The 15,292-nt window shown below is 40.4% G+C and overlaps 1 protein-coding gene across 1 annotated transcript in view; it reads right to left on the minus strand.

The window, feature by feature from the left end:
* Window positions 1-10,475: 10,475 nt before the first annotated feature.
* The window catches only part of SEMA3D (semaphorin 3D), a 148,311-nt gene continuing 143,494 nt past the window's right edge, over window positions 10,476-15,292 (minus strand). Inside the window, exon 18 of the mRNA XM_058805919.1 lies at window positions 10,476-13,534. Within this exon, the coding sequence (XP_058661902.1) occupies window positions 13,121-13,534 (414 nt within the window). The 3' untranslated portion in view covers window positions 10,476-13,120. The remainder of the gene's footprint in view (window positions 13,535-15,292) is intronic.

Consider the following 15,292-nt stretch of genomic DNA (forward strand, 5'->3'; position numbering starts at 1 on the left):
TTTGGAAGGAATTTTGAATAAAAAAGGGACATTTCTTTGGTCATTTGTCCTCAACACGTGATTTAGGCAATTTTGGTGTGGGGTTTGAGAGATCACTGGTCGTGTGCAGTTAACAGGGAACCACAGGCAGCACAACTTGGCCATTCTCAGCAGATTTCTGCATCATTCATGTATTAATAATGTTCACTGGCACCTCAGGGGTGGCCTCATCAGAAGGTTTTTGAGTGAAAAAACTTTGAATAACAATTCTGGCTAAGCAGAGCAAATAAATCAATATTGATAGCAGTTATCAGAAGCAAAGCTGGTGACAGGTATATGAAAAAAATTCTACAAAGCTCCAAAACAGCATTTTAAATTCTGGGAGGTTAGGATAATTAAAAGGTTGGACAAGTGGTTGTGGAGAGGGACAGAGAGTTAATGGCTGTTGAATGAGATCCATTTATAGGATAAAGTTTCAGATAACCAATGAATCACACCAGGGATTGGGAAACTTTCCTTCCTGCAGTTTGAATTCTGGCTTTGTACTGTATCACTCACACCAATCAGAGTGCAAAAGACCAAATTTTTGGTGCTGACTCCACATTCCCAAGCCAAACTCTAAATAAAATTTTCTTATTTAGAAAATGCTATATAAAGGCATCTTGGAATTTGAGAACAGATCAACATAGCAACAGACAAATAACTTACACTTTTTAGTGACATTCAGATTCTTCTAGTCTGCCACCAACTCCCATGTAGCTTTTTAGGGATGGATTTGGTGCTTAGTGTGCCAGATTTCATAGCTATGACTCTTCAAACTCTGTGACACACTCATTTTAAGATAAAACAAAGCAGTCTTTACAGCACAGCAGTAAGCTAAAACATGAGCCAGATTCACATGTACCAACACAGCACCAGAATGGAGCATCAATGCAAATAGGCTATTAAAAAAAAAAAAAATAAAGCAGGATGGGAATTTTAGGCATGCCTTGGAAATTTCAAATGGATCAAACTGAATTTAGTGAAGCTGGAATTCAGTCAATCTGCTGGAGGCATATCAGCCTGGCCTAAATTAAGATAACTATGAATGATTTAAGAAACTGACCAGGGGTTGGGATTGTACTCCATCACATTTCTGGTACTTTCAGATCTATCATTTATGATAAGCAAGTGGGAATGACGGCTGTTATCCTGTGATCAGTGAGCAGATGGATCCCATATTTCAATAGGAAGTAAAGCTACAAATGACACAGCCAAATAATGATGGCTTTTGTCAATAGCCTTTGATAGAATATATTTTGTAATAAAATAAGATCCTTGTGTATGGTCTATAAAACAGCATTTCAGAAAAGGCTTTGAAAGATTTTTATTTTTTTCTTTTAAATAATGTGCTTCTGAAACAATATCTACAAAGACATAGGCCAAATACTCAACATCTGTATATCTTATTTCTTATTTTGAGCAGACACTTGGCACATTCACAGATGTATTTTCCCTCAAATAATACAAACCAGAAAACACATTATCATTTCCATTAGTTCTTTATCAAGAGAAAGGAAAATAATCTATCATTTTAATTTCAGTGTAAAATTATTATCCATTCTGCCATCCTTGAAACGCTAATGCTTCTGACACTCCTTACAACACAGTCCTAGCCACTCAGCTAATTTAGGACTTAACTTGTCCTAATATATTTTAGGATCTGTCATTAAAAGTGCATCACACATTATCTCTCATTGTTCCCCAAAAGCTATGATCAAGGGTCCACATTTTGGATTTCTCTCTCCTGCAAGTGTCATATATCAAATCACTGTCAGAACACTAAATCTTAAATCTTCTCAACTTTCCTAATTGTAATTATTTATATGTGTGCCTCGGCCAAGTTCAGATTTGTGATTCAATGTATTATGCCAATGAAAATATTCATCCTTGAGAAACCATGGTGGATGACACAGTGCAAAATAGTGAGACATGAGCTGCCTTCCTCACATGCTTTCCTGGTCTTTGAGCTCCTCTCTCTTCATTTAACCAACTGGTTGCACATTGCATAAAACAAGCTTATGTCTGAAATTTTGGCAGTTTCTTAGTTTTATTTTCATCTTTCAAAAAACTTCTATGCAATTATGTAATCCTACATTCCATTATAAATAAAAAAGGTCTCCTTCCAGTCTAAACAAAAGCAGAACATATATCACAAACAACAAAAGCTAGAAAATAAGACCCAGAAGTTTTAGTGTTGTGTGTGGAGAAAAAGGACAAGAACACTTATGATGAAAAAATTCTTTTAATAGGAACAGAATGGAGTTGCATTGGTGCATGAAATAGCATGTGCTTCCTACTGCTTGTATTCCAGAGCATTTTCATTTGTCAAAGAGGACCTTCACAGGCCATTTTAGTGACATGGAAAAGGAGGGAAGGTAAAGTATGCAACAAGTGAATTATGAGTTCCTGAGATAAAGGCACCTCTACAAAATGGAGTTTAGACAGTATTAAGTGAAAACATTGTTACCTTCTTCAGGACATTTTAAGTCCTACAATCAGGAATGCACATTGAAATATACCCATGAGAGAATATGACATCTTCTCAGGAACAAGTAAGATAAAAATACAACAAGAAGTAAAAATACTTACCAGGTGGAAGGGAAAGATACAAAGAAAACAATATGCAGATGCAGGTTGATTGTTGCCTGTTCCTGTCCTCCTACTATGTCTTTTTACAACAAAAATAATATGAAGTGAAAGATGCAATATGCCCCAGATGAAACCAGCACAGCCTGGTTTCATGCAACATACTTCACTAAAAGTACATTCCTTTAGAGTATGATTATGATTTCCTGACCTGGCAGCAAATATCTGACTTGTATCACATTAAGAAACAGGGAATTTCTAGTCTTCTCTTCATCAAAGGAGAATTTTTCATGTTTCCCTCAACTTTCCTATTTCTAATCTGGAAAACTTTTCTTCAAAAATCTTCAGTCCACAGCTGTGCTTTGGGAAATGGAGCAGCTTACCTTAGCTGTTGACATCTGAGGGCTTTTCCTTAAAGGACAGCAACAATTTCATTCTGCTACCCATCTTCCCTGCATGGAAGCATCACCCAAAATCTATTTTACTTAGATTTAATAAAAAAACACTGTGTTTCTTTAACTAATAAACCTTAATGACAATGACTCTCCTGTGAGTCTTTTTAAACATTCCTGTATGGCCAAGCTGTCAACTTCCAAAGCTAAAACAACAGCTTCAGGGCTGCACATGGCAACACCTGTGCTCAACTTGAAATCCCTGACATTGATCCATCAACAGAGACAATCAAGTCTAGTACGTGTTAGTAGATACAGTCCATAAACACTGAGTGTTTATGGTTGTTTTCTTCATGAAGGAAAAAAACAACAGCCAATTTTCTTGGGAGAAAATTAAGAACCCCACCTACCCATGAGAGAAGCAGAGAAGAAGCAGCTTGCTCCTTCCTTCATGTGGAAATGCACCAAACACTGGAAGATGTAATTGTAATGACATCTAATTGCAACACTGGAAGATGTTAAGGAGGATAGCCATTAACACTTTTATTGCAAGGGAAAGAATCAAACTTTGGCCAAAGAGTCAAGATTTGTCATTTCCTGTCCTAACAACACTTCAGTTTCATCTAGCAACTCTTAAAACTGCTTGCTAACTTTTTCCGTTTATATATTCAGTTACAAATTGTTATAAAGAATTTAAAGCAAAACCAGAGAGGGAGGTAATGTGTATTAGCAATTCATAAATTGTCCTGTCTAAGCTGGTGTGCACTTTTGTTCAGTATTTGATGAGCATTCCTGCAGAAATGTGCTTGGGAACTGCAGATTCTCTCACTCTGCAACTCCATCCCTTGTTACTCTGCACACTAACTACATGGACTCAGTGGTGCAAAATATATGAACCCCTAAGTATCCCCTGGACTGTGTTTTACACTGCAGAAATAGAAATGATTATGAACAGCCTGCTAGCCTGCTTTCACAGTGCACATGGACTTTGTGTGTGAGCACGTCCCAGAACACTTCCCGCCATTTGGGTCATGAAGGGCCGGATTTTACCTCACGGCTCTTACTTTAAGCACAGATTTCCTCAGCTAACAGCCCTCCTGGATTCCAAGGGCCTGAAAAGAGGCATCACAGGTGGGAAAAAAATGTGGAGCAGGGGGAGCTCAGGAAGCCAATCAGTGCTAAAAATGTTTCTGAGCAGCTACAGAAGAGCTTGTGTGCATGTTCCTGAGACTCATCACTAATTGTCTTGAAGTCTGACCCTGCTAAACTCTTTCAGAGAAAATGACAGATTTCAGCTTAATTAGCTTTTGTTTCCTTGAGTACACACAAAGCAGTGCTGCATTTAAGCTCTTCCCTAGCCTGTGGTGTCAGAAGGAAGCTGAAGAGTTTCTCTGGTTCCTTCTCTCCCTCTGACACCCGCCTCTGCTAATGAACGTGGCTAATCAGCCGAGCACCTCTTCTCCTGCAGGAGCTGCAAGTGCTTTACCAGCTGGATGCAGAGCCAGATCTGGGACACGCTGGCAGAATTCCCACTCACTTCAATGGGACCAAGATTGATCCTACATGAGACATTATCAACGGCAGCCACCTGCGGGGAGGGAGAGGGGGAGCACAGCAGCTGTTTAGCGGCTCAGGGTGAGGCAGAAACGAGAGTTCAGGCTCGGAAATGAGGAACGCCGTATCCAATTGCAGCTGCAGGTGGAATTTAGGTGAGCAGAACGCCACTGCCGCAGTTGGGACTTGGCATCAGCTTTCAGGCCAGCAGTGCCCCGAGACCTTTCCCAGCAAAGGGTCAGGAGCACAGTGGTCTAATGGACACAGCATGGGAGTGGGAAACAGGCATCCCTGAGAGCAGCGATGCGGCTGTCCTTGGAAGGAACACGCTGACCGTCTGTTAACAAATTAGCCTCTTTAACCTTCCATAAATCCTCAGAAACCCAGGGTGCTGTGCTGAAGGCTAGAACAGGAGGTGGACCAGTCAGCCCATTTATTTTCCTGACTAGAGATATTTTTTTCTCAAAAAATTACTTTCACCCTGTAACTGTGGACAGATGCAGCAATGCCTGACTAAAATAATTAACAAATCTTCCTTCTCCCCAGTTACCCCTGTCCTGAAAACACTTTGAGAGAGACAATCACGCTCTAGAGCCAAAGGTACTCCAGAGACAGCCCAAGATGGATGGGTGGGCAATTTGGTTTGAGGGTAACTTTAAAGCACAATGTCAGCATAGACTTTCAGGAAAATGGTTGTTGCTAATCATCTAGAAATGCAGGCATTAAAAAGCTATTATTGAATTTAAATTAATAAGCATAGAGCTACCTACTGTGTATTGCTCTGCATCAACCACTGTGCAGCCCACAGCTTCTCTAAGCTCTCTGTAAACTCACTCTGTTGGCCCTAAGCACATTCTCACTGGAGTGGTGAATCTCAGTCAACCCTCACTTAGGAAAGACTTCTAAAAAAGACACTTCAGATTACTAAACCTTGCCTTAACACCCTTGCTATTTCTGTGCTGTGCTGTGGACTCTGTTTCTCTGAAATCTTATGTTTTATGCTGTAGATTTACATGGGTTTAAAAAAGAGGCAAAACCTCAGATTTTTCTGTTTATTATAGTACTGATGAAATATTCATTTGTTTCAGTTACCTTTGCATATAAAATTTAAATATGTAATAACTCAGAAAGCCAGGCAAAAATCTAGATAATTTAGGCTCTACTTCTGTAATAATAGCAACTCAATGAGTTGCAACATGTACAAAAAGATACTTCAGTCTTACTGCTGTATAAATAGTTGTATTATAGAGGGAAAATCACCCCAACTCTCAAAATCAACCTGAGAACCACTCATGCCTTACAAATTAAAAAAGAAGCCAAATGGCATACAGTTCCTGTACTGGACAGAGTGATAAATTTCACTTTAAGAGAAAAAATAGTCTTTCTTGGTCAAAAGTGAGGTATTAATCACAATCCTTGCAGCCAGTCCATTTAATGTGACCTTTCATTTTGGAATTTATAATTTGGAGATAATATGATTTTGTAATCGCCTCCTTTCTTCCCAGGCAAGTGACATTCTGAGACAGTCACTGGGGAAGAGGGATGGAGATGCATCATCATCAAAACCAAAAAATAATATAAATATTTAGACACAGGGTTTTTCTCATTTTTTTCATTTGTATTTTCATAGACATGTATGCTCTGCATCCAGTTTTTACAGCCAAGACATGTTCACAGGCAGGCTTAATATGTGATTATTACAATTAATTTCAACAAAAAGCATCCTGGGAGTAAGTTACATGAAGTCTCTGAAGGAGGATATGAAAAACCTCTGATGGTGATATTTCTTTGGACTTCTGGGGATTTTTTAGTCTGTTTGGCTTGGGTTTCTTTTTACTTTTTTTTTTTTTTTTTTTTTTTTTTCAAAAAGAGGTTTGAGAGTGAAGATTTGAAACATATTTTAAGAAAAAATTTTCATAAAGTAAAAAATATACCTTCTATAAATTTAACTGAATTTTCAACTTAGGCCAGAGAAGTCCACTATGGTCTCTGAACTTTCAGCATGGTCATTTAAGCTTTAAGATTTTGTGTCTTGCAGTTTGTGCTGTCTCCATACCAAAATACCTGCCAAGCCTTCTGTTCCTCTTATTGCTTTCTCATACATTACACCACCAGAAAGCATCCGGGATTGGGCATGGCCCCTTTTAGTAGGAGAAATAACATGAAAGAACAGAAGAGTAGAACACAAAAAGCAAACTAAACACACACATGCACACAAAACAAAGCAAACAAAGCCCAACCATCCAAAAAACCCAAAAAAGTCTGAAAAACCCAGACCACCAAAAGATGCCCTCCTAAAAAAATTAAACTGACAAAAACCACTCCACCACCAAAAAAAAAAAATTCCAAAAATCCAGCCAAAACCACTTCTATACCATAGAGGGAAGAGACAAGAATGTGAAATACCACTGAAACTGAGATGTGTCTGGGGTTCTTACAGATGTCACAGAAAACTGTTTGGACACATTATTTTCATGTCTTGTACTATCTGGACTAACGCATTGACATTGGACCAGCAGTCCATATTAAAATAAAAAAACAATCACACGGAAATGTTTGGTTGTTCATTTTTTTACATCATGTGGAAAATCTTATGCTTTTAAGCACAAACCACTTTAATTTTAAATTTTGCACAGCAACCACATGAGAAAAAAGAGAAAGGAGACCTTTCAGCACCAGTCCCAAAATTTTTCTTTATGAACAAAAACTCCATCTGGCCTCCAATTCACCTCACAGTGTCTGGTTTGCATCTGCAACTGAATGCTGGAGTTAATGCTAAGGGAAGTCCTCACCTGAAGGCAGACTGTGATACCATGATTGTGTAGGGATTTGTGTATGTCACAAAATACCTGATTCCAAAGTCCTTTCCATGTAAAAGTGGGGTTATCTGCTAGAGCAGAGTCTGAAAGGCAATGGGCTTACTGGGAAAAGATCAAGCAAGTAAAAAATGAGTCTTGCCACAGCTGTCACCCCAGCTGTTTCAGACACGCATTGGCAAGTGAGACCCTCAAGATTACAATTTGTTATGTATCCTTACCTGCACAGAAAACAAATACTGGTGTTCCTCACACATTCTAGTATAACCACTATTTTGTTATGTGGAAATAAAATATTATAAATCTGTTTTGTAGAATTAATAATTAAACTTTTTTTTCACATGACTTCATTTTTTCTGCTGTAATGAACTCACTTCACCAACCTTGAAATCTGGATTACAGCTACAAAGAATGTCACACTTCAGCTAGTGACAGCAGCCTAGTTCAGGGTAACATTAGCAACACTACGGTGAAATATTACAAGAGAGACCATTTAAAGTTTATAAAATGTAACAGAATATATTAGAGAGACATGTGGGCTTAATTCTCCATTCATGTAGATGTAATTCCTTAGACCTCCATGTCTCCTCTATAACTGTGTGCAAAAAGAACCAGGCCAATATACTCCATGGAGCAACACACAGATCTGGGATTTGACTACCAGACTATAAATAGATTATAGAGTACTTAGGCTTCAGTTCAGTTCCAGAAAGATTTTAATCTCTGCTGTCAGTGGAGGCTGAGATGAACCCTGACACTTGAAATCATGTTTGCTTTTTGCAAATTAACCTCTGTTACAAAATAAATAGAAAATAAGACATTTGTACACGCACTCCTGTGCACATCAGCTTGACGAAAAACTGTCAGACAACTCAATTTCCATTAGCTGGCATTAAATATTGAAACATTATTATGGGACGCAGGCTGATTACAGTATCAATGAGTAATGATAACAAATAATTATTCATTATCTGAAATGTTAAATGAAGATCAATACCCATAGTGGTTCGAATAAGAGGTTCATACCATTTGAACTGAAGGAATCTTCTGATCTCAAAAACACATGAACAAGTGGATATCTGTTGCATTTAGCCTAATTACTTAATTATGAGTGACATAAGAACTGGGGACAAAATCTACATATGAACTGGAAAGTCCTCAGGTTCTTTTATACCTCAAGCAGCTTAACTGCTTAGAGGGGAAAGCATTTGCTTATGGCATGAACACACATTCACACCTGTTGTTGGAATGGTTTCCAGTAACAGAACCAGTTTATCAGAGTAAGTGTTAATACTTTAGTCCTTTTTCTGCTAATCCCATTTTCTGTTTTATTTTAACTGACTGTAAGATTGCTGCAAAGTTTAGAGCCCTGCTGGGCTTTAAGGCTTATATCAGTTTTCAGCATTTTTATAACTACAGCTCACATTGTATTGGTTATTCTAAGAGTCTGCTTGAAACCCCTTTGGTTCAGTCAAGCACTGACCTGTTGCTGAAGTACGGTCAATAGAAAGGTTTTGTTGAAGAAAAAGATAATGTATTAATAACTGTAATCCCTATTGAATGCATATTGAAATAAATATATCACATAGAAGCAAAGATTAGAATCACAGAACCATAAAATTGGAAGAGCCCTTTTAGACCATTTAGTCCAGCTGTCAGCCCAGCACTGCCCTTGTAACCCTTGAACCACTAAACCACCTCCCCCAGTGCCAGATCCAGGTGCCTCTTAAGCACCTCCAGGGATGGCGACTCCACCACCTCTCTGGGAAGCCCATTCCAATGCCTGACCACCCAGGCAGCCAAAGCATTTTTTCTAATATCTAATTTGAATCGTTCCTGCCTCAGCTCAAGGCCATTTCCTCTCATCCCCTCATGGCAGGCACAGCATAAAAGGCTGGCCCACACCTCACCACTCCCTCCTTTCAGGAGCTGCGGAGAGTGATGAGGTCCCACACGAGTCTCCTCAAGACCAAACACTCCCAGCTCCCTCAGTCATTCCCCAGAAGAGGTTCTGGGTCATTTCTGCCCTTTGCTGGACGCACACGAGCATCTCCTTGTCCTTTTCAAACTGGGGGGGGACAGAAGTGGATGCAGTACTCGAGGTGCAGCCTCACCAGTGCTGAGAATGGGGGAGAATCTCCTCCCTGTCTTGCTGACTACACTATTCCTGACGCAGGCCATGTGCCATTGGCCTCCTTGGCCACCTGGGGACATGCTGGCTCATGTTCAGCCACAATGAACCAGCACTCCCAGGTCCTTTTCCATTGGGCACTATCCAACTCCTCTACCTCGGCCTGTAGCACTGCAGGGTTTTTTTGTGGCCAAGGCCTGGCACTTGGCCTTGTTGAACCTCATGACATTTGAAACAATGCACTAAGGGATCTGTTTAAAAGCTACAGTTATTAATGCGGAAGCAACTTTTTTTTTTCCACTCTGTACCAAAAATTCAATTTAAATTTTTATGGCACTCTTGAAAGAGGCAGGGCTCAGTTTCATTTTAACTACAGGCCTGTTGTGGCTCATAGTACAGCTCACAGCAGCCCAGCTGACCCCCAAATCATCAAACTGAAATTCAAGCTTCAAGTTGAGCCTCTAAATTACACTAAAGATTAAACCCCTTTGAAAAGTAGGGGCTACTCCTCTGTTACAATTTCTGGTCTAGCTCATCTTCTGAACCTCCCTCTGGGACTGTAGGGTGTAGAAAAGACCCACGGCTCCTCCTGTTCCTGTTCCAGGGCTTGCACCGCTGAGTCCCACCTAACAAAGCCCTGCCTTACTTCCAGCAGTGATTCTCAATGTATCCCTCTCATTCCTTGGTCTCCAAGGTCCTGTGGATTCCTTGCATGCATATTACCTGCAATGTATGAGGTGTGCTACCCCTGCCAGCTACAGCATTCATCTTACCCAGTGTATCAAACCACAGACTTTTATCTATGTGGGATTATTACATATGTTCCCTTGGGTGGCATGAACCCAATGCAACACACTGGTTTGGAGGATATTGAATTTATTTCCCATGATGGAAGAGGTCTTATATCTCTCACTTGGGGTTTTATGCTACCACTGTACCCCAGACTGATGAGGTCATTTCTTTAAGAAGAATCACATTGCAAGAACATTTGAAATAAAAGAAATGGAAGTAGTTTTTAAGAGCAATAACATTTTAATTCAACCATTTAAATCTAATGTTCCCAGTACTGAGACCCTTACCCCATATTTCTACTAAAGTCAGTTGGGGGGGTTTCATTTGTAGAATACAAACCTCCAATCATACCCAAACATAAATCAGATGATTTAGTTTTCATGGAGGAGAAAAAGTATGAAAAAGGAGCCTGCTTTGCTTCTTTATGAAGTAGGCAAACGTGTGATGAGAGTTGTCAATCAAAGTACCATGTCACCACTGATGAGAAGAGTGGATCCTCTGCCAGTGCCTGCAAATGCAGCCCACCTGCCATTCCATAGCCTTGCTGTGGTTCCACTCATTTACTTAATGCCCAAGCCAGAGAACTGGGACTTTGTGGACTGATAAAAATCTAATAAGGAATAATAACTAGGCAGGTTCTGTGTGGTGACAGCATAATCTTCCAGCCAAGAATATTAAGTATCCCTGTGCTTTATATGTAGTAGTTTAATACCCCCATACCTTCCCTAAGTAGTCTTAATTGGCCTTAAAATCAAGGTACCCAAATTGATGAGCCTCTTGTGAAATGCCTGGTCTACATTATTTTGCAGCAAAAATGCCAAAAAGTTCTCTGCATGTTCTCAAAGTACTGTACGACTGGTTAGCATCTTTAGCATCAGTCTTTCTGCTGATTAAAGGTCCTGCGCTGAGAAATTCCCTCCTCCCCACAGATGTATTTTATAATATTTAGCACTCAGTGCTTTACACTATCAAAGCATTGTAGGCATGCTATCTAATATCTCCTAATTAACTCATACATCTCCTATTAAAAAAGCATCTAAAATTAATGACATATGGTATCGCTGGCTTTTGTACAACACATGCAAATGCAGCTTTTGGGTTTTACAAGAAACGTGGGTAAGCTGAGATTCCTTTCTGAAATCTGACAAACACTTTGCCATATCCGACTTTCAACAGAGAAGAAATAAACAACGATGCAAATTGGACCTTCACAATTTTAGATCTGTGACTGAATGCGCACACAAACACCAGCACGGGCGAGGGCTCCAGAGCCAACAGTTTTGGTCCCTTAATGAGGTGCACATCAATTGCACGCCTTTCCCACAGACTTTGCTCTCAAGATCTGTAGAATGCATGAGAAACAAGTAAAGTCTGTCATTTTGGTATCCATCAAAGCTGTCTTCCATGTGAGGAAGTGGCTAATTTTTCATTTCACACTCAAAAAGGCGTGAAAGGCAAAACGGAGGGAGGTTAGATGGAACAGAGGAGAGGGGGGCTGTGACTCAGCCATCAGAGGAGACAGTAGGCCTGATTTTGAGCTTGTGTTTGTTGCTGCATATCAGGAATAAAATCAACTGAATGATACTGATGTAAAACAGACAAGGATGAGGCCAGTATTTCTTGCTTATGTGTAAAAATTTACATTATTAAACCCAAAATATAAACCGAAGAACAAGGAACACTTTACAAATGAAATTATGGTATACAGTAAATTTCTAACTTACAAGTTTTATTTACACGTGGACATCTCTTATTTAATTATAATAAAAGTATTAATTCCAACAATGCAAATTTTCAACTTAAAAATACATAAGACCTTTGAGAAAAAATCCCAAAGAATACACACATCTGAGGAATGTCAGCTCTGTGTCAAGAGCACTGGTCTCAGCCACTACATATTTCCCTCATCGTCTTTCATTTTAGCCTTGTTGTTGTCTTTTAATTTTCTTTTCCTCTGCATAAAACAAAGCCAGCAAAGGGCCAGAGAAACAGTCGAAGTCAAACCTTTAGAGTCATAGAAGAGGTGCAGGCAGGAGTCCCATTATTTGTTAATAGGATTTGTGCACATACCTCCCATGGACCACTTAGGAAATTTGCTCCCAAGCATCTCGGTGGCAATTTCAATTAGAGTCAGCATTTCATTTCAGCAGATGGACTGCAAACTGGTGGCTACTCAAACACTAACGAGTAACACTTGATAATTCCCCTCTCTTAAACTCTGATTATGCTTTCTCTTTTTTATGGGCAGAATGAATGCTGTCCCTAAGCCAAAACTTAATTTGATTTTTTGCTGGGCCTCTCTGTGCTAGCAAACCCCACCCGTGTGCCTGTATACAGGCCCAGTGGGTAAATCAGGGGTATTTTTGCAGATCTGTCACACATTTCTATCATGCTTCTTATTCAGAAAGATGCCAAAGAACTGGAAGTATATCTGCCTTCCCCTGAAATGTAGCCACCTCTGGGGTGGAATGTGGCAGCAAATGTTAATATGGGAACACAAACACTAAACCCTATGTGAAAATTACAAAGGAAGTAAAGAACACAGCTCACGCAGTCTAAGGCTACCCAGAAATTAGCTAAAAGTGTACACACTTTCTTTTTTAATGAATGCATTTGAAATGATTGCCTGGTTTGCAGCACTCCACTAAGGAACATCTCATTTGGCATTGAATCCCACTGTACATTCTCACACAGATTAACAGTGATGGTAAATTTTCCGATTTCAAGAAGAAGCAGTACTAACTCATAGGCAAGATGCACAAAACCAGAACACACAGTATTTCTTTTTTCTTATGGAAAATGTCCTTTCTTTAAATAGCATTTACAAACTACGTCGAGGGTGGCCTGGCTGGCTCGTGGTGCCTTCGGTTTCGCTTTTTTTTCATCTCCTGCACATGCTTCCACTTGGCACCACCTTTGTTCCGCTGCCGCCGCTTCTCGCGGTGCCACATCTGTTCACAGTACTCATCCAGGCTAAAGCTGGGGCTGCTGACCAGCTGGATGTAGTCCTTGTACCTCAGCCGGGACTCCGTCAGCAAATCCCTCACGCGGCCCTCCTCGTCCTCAGTCTTCTGGGTGCTCTCCATCTGTCCATTCTCGATGACGTTCAAGTTCAGCTTCACGATGGTGTGCACGAAGGTGTGCTCCTGGGCTTTGCAGAAATAGGCTCCCGCGTCCCTCCTCTGCAAGCTGCGGATCAGCAGCCCATGCTCCGTTTTAATGATCCTTTCATCAGCCTTCAGCTGTGGGGGTGGACAAGAAAAGAGCACAGGAGGTGAGTCTCACTGTCAAATTGAGATGTGTGTCAATGCTATACAATGACGTGGAGGCACGGCCTGGCTGGCACATGGAGTGTCCCATCCCCATGGTGCAGCTGGGACAGAAACCAGCAGCTCCCTCAAGGCCTGAGTGCTGTTCCTAACTGCAACATCTGGATCACGGACACTCAGCATGCAGTAGCAAAAGACACATGCTGTACAGCTGACAGGACAGACAGCAACACTCATCACAGCACAGTGCAGTCAGTGAGGCTGCATTCTCCAAGGAAGGGGAGCTACTGACTGCCACAAATCCCACCATTTAACTGTTCTTTCTGAGGTAACTGTAATACACCCAAAATACCAGAGTGCTTGCAGTGCCGAGGCCCTGTTACAATGAATATGAATGCTACTACTGATCTTTACAGTGAAATGTTGTGTTTCTGATCTTCTTCAACCAAGTTTTACAAAAGGAAATTGATCCTGGCTTTGAATCACTGAGATGTGATTAAAAGCAGGCAATAAGGCTGGATGGATACAACAAAGTACTTTTATTGCTAAGATCTGTGGAGAATAACTTCGAGAAAAATAAGAATTTAAAGCAACCAAGATGCCAAACAAAAGAATAAGATTGCAAGTGGGACCTAATGTCTAACAGCACAGAGGTGTAATGTCATTTACGAATAGAAATATTTAAAAATACAAGGTCTCACATGTTAAAAGTAAGGTGTACCTTAGACTAGTAAAACTGTCAGGTAAGTTATGTATCTGGTAATTTGAAGATTATTTCTAAACCAACCTAAATCAAAAAATAGCTCCCCCCTCAAAAAAAGCCAAAAAAGAACAAAAAAAGCCCGGGCCAAAACTAAACCAAAAACCAGGATGGGGCACTGGGCAACTAAGTATTTTTGCATCTGGGAAACACAGAAGGTAAGTGGTTTGCCAAAGACCATATAAAGATTAGTAGCAGAGGTGGAAGTAGAAAGCAGAGCCCTAACTCCCGACATCCAGCACCAGCATTTCCTTTGAAAATGATGCTGGTTTGTCCCAGGCTGTTCCCTCCCAGGCGTGCTGTGTTCTGCTGCCACACAGAGGCTGCAGCACAGCTGGCACCCACAGACCTGGACTGCTGCTGGAGGCAGCCTCAGCTCTGCTGCTGGCATCACTGCCAACGGGGAAAATTCTGCTCAAGTTGGGCAGTGAGTTTGAAAAAGGGGGGCTGGGGGTGGAAAGAACCAACACAGAATCTGCAAATTTTCCCAGAGTGCACATCTGACCCTCCAGCAAACTTCAGAGGGTGAAGATCAGGGAGGCATAAAGATGACTAAATTAGATTTATTCACAGTGGGTAAGCTACACACTGTTTCTTTATGTAAAAAATCTGCACACGACTCCCTCTGCTACTCCATGGGAAAAAATTTATACATACATATGATCCTCCATCTGTTATGATTCTAACTCACTAGTACTTTATCATAATAAAGTCTCTTGGAGCAAAGAGATGGATGAGATGACCTTACAGGGCTTTTAGCTTTACCCTTTTCTAAGTTTCTATGACAATTACTTTGAAACCATTAAAAAAAGTTTGAGAGACCATGTTGAGATCACCAGAAAAAGCAATACACATAAATATAATACAACCAGAGACAGAGATTTTTGTTTCCTACTACTTCAGCTGTAACAGTCTTCAGTAACATATGCATTAGACAGGTATGTAGGAAAATCATATGGATGGATGGATAC

Source organism: Ammospiza caudacuta, chromosome 5, assembly GCF_027887145.1.
Source record: "Ammospiza caudacuta isolate bAmmCau1 chromosome 5, bAmmCau1.pri, whole genome shotgun sequence".
NCBI lineage: Eukaryota > Metazoa > Chordata > Aves > Passeriformes > Passerellidae > Ammospiza > Ammospiza caudacuta.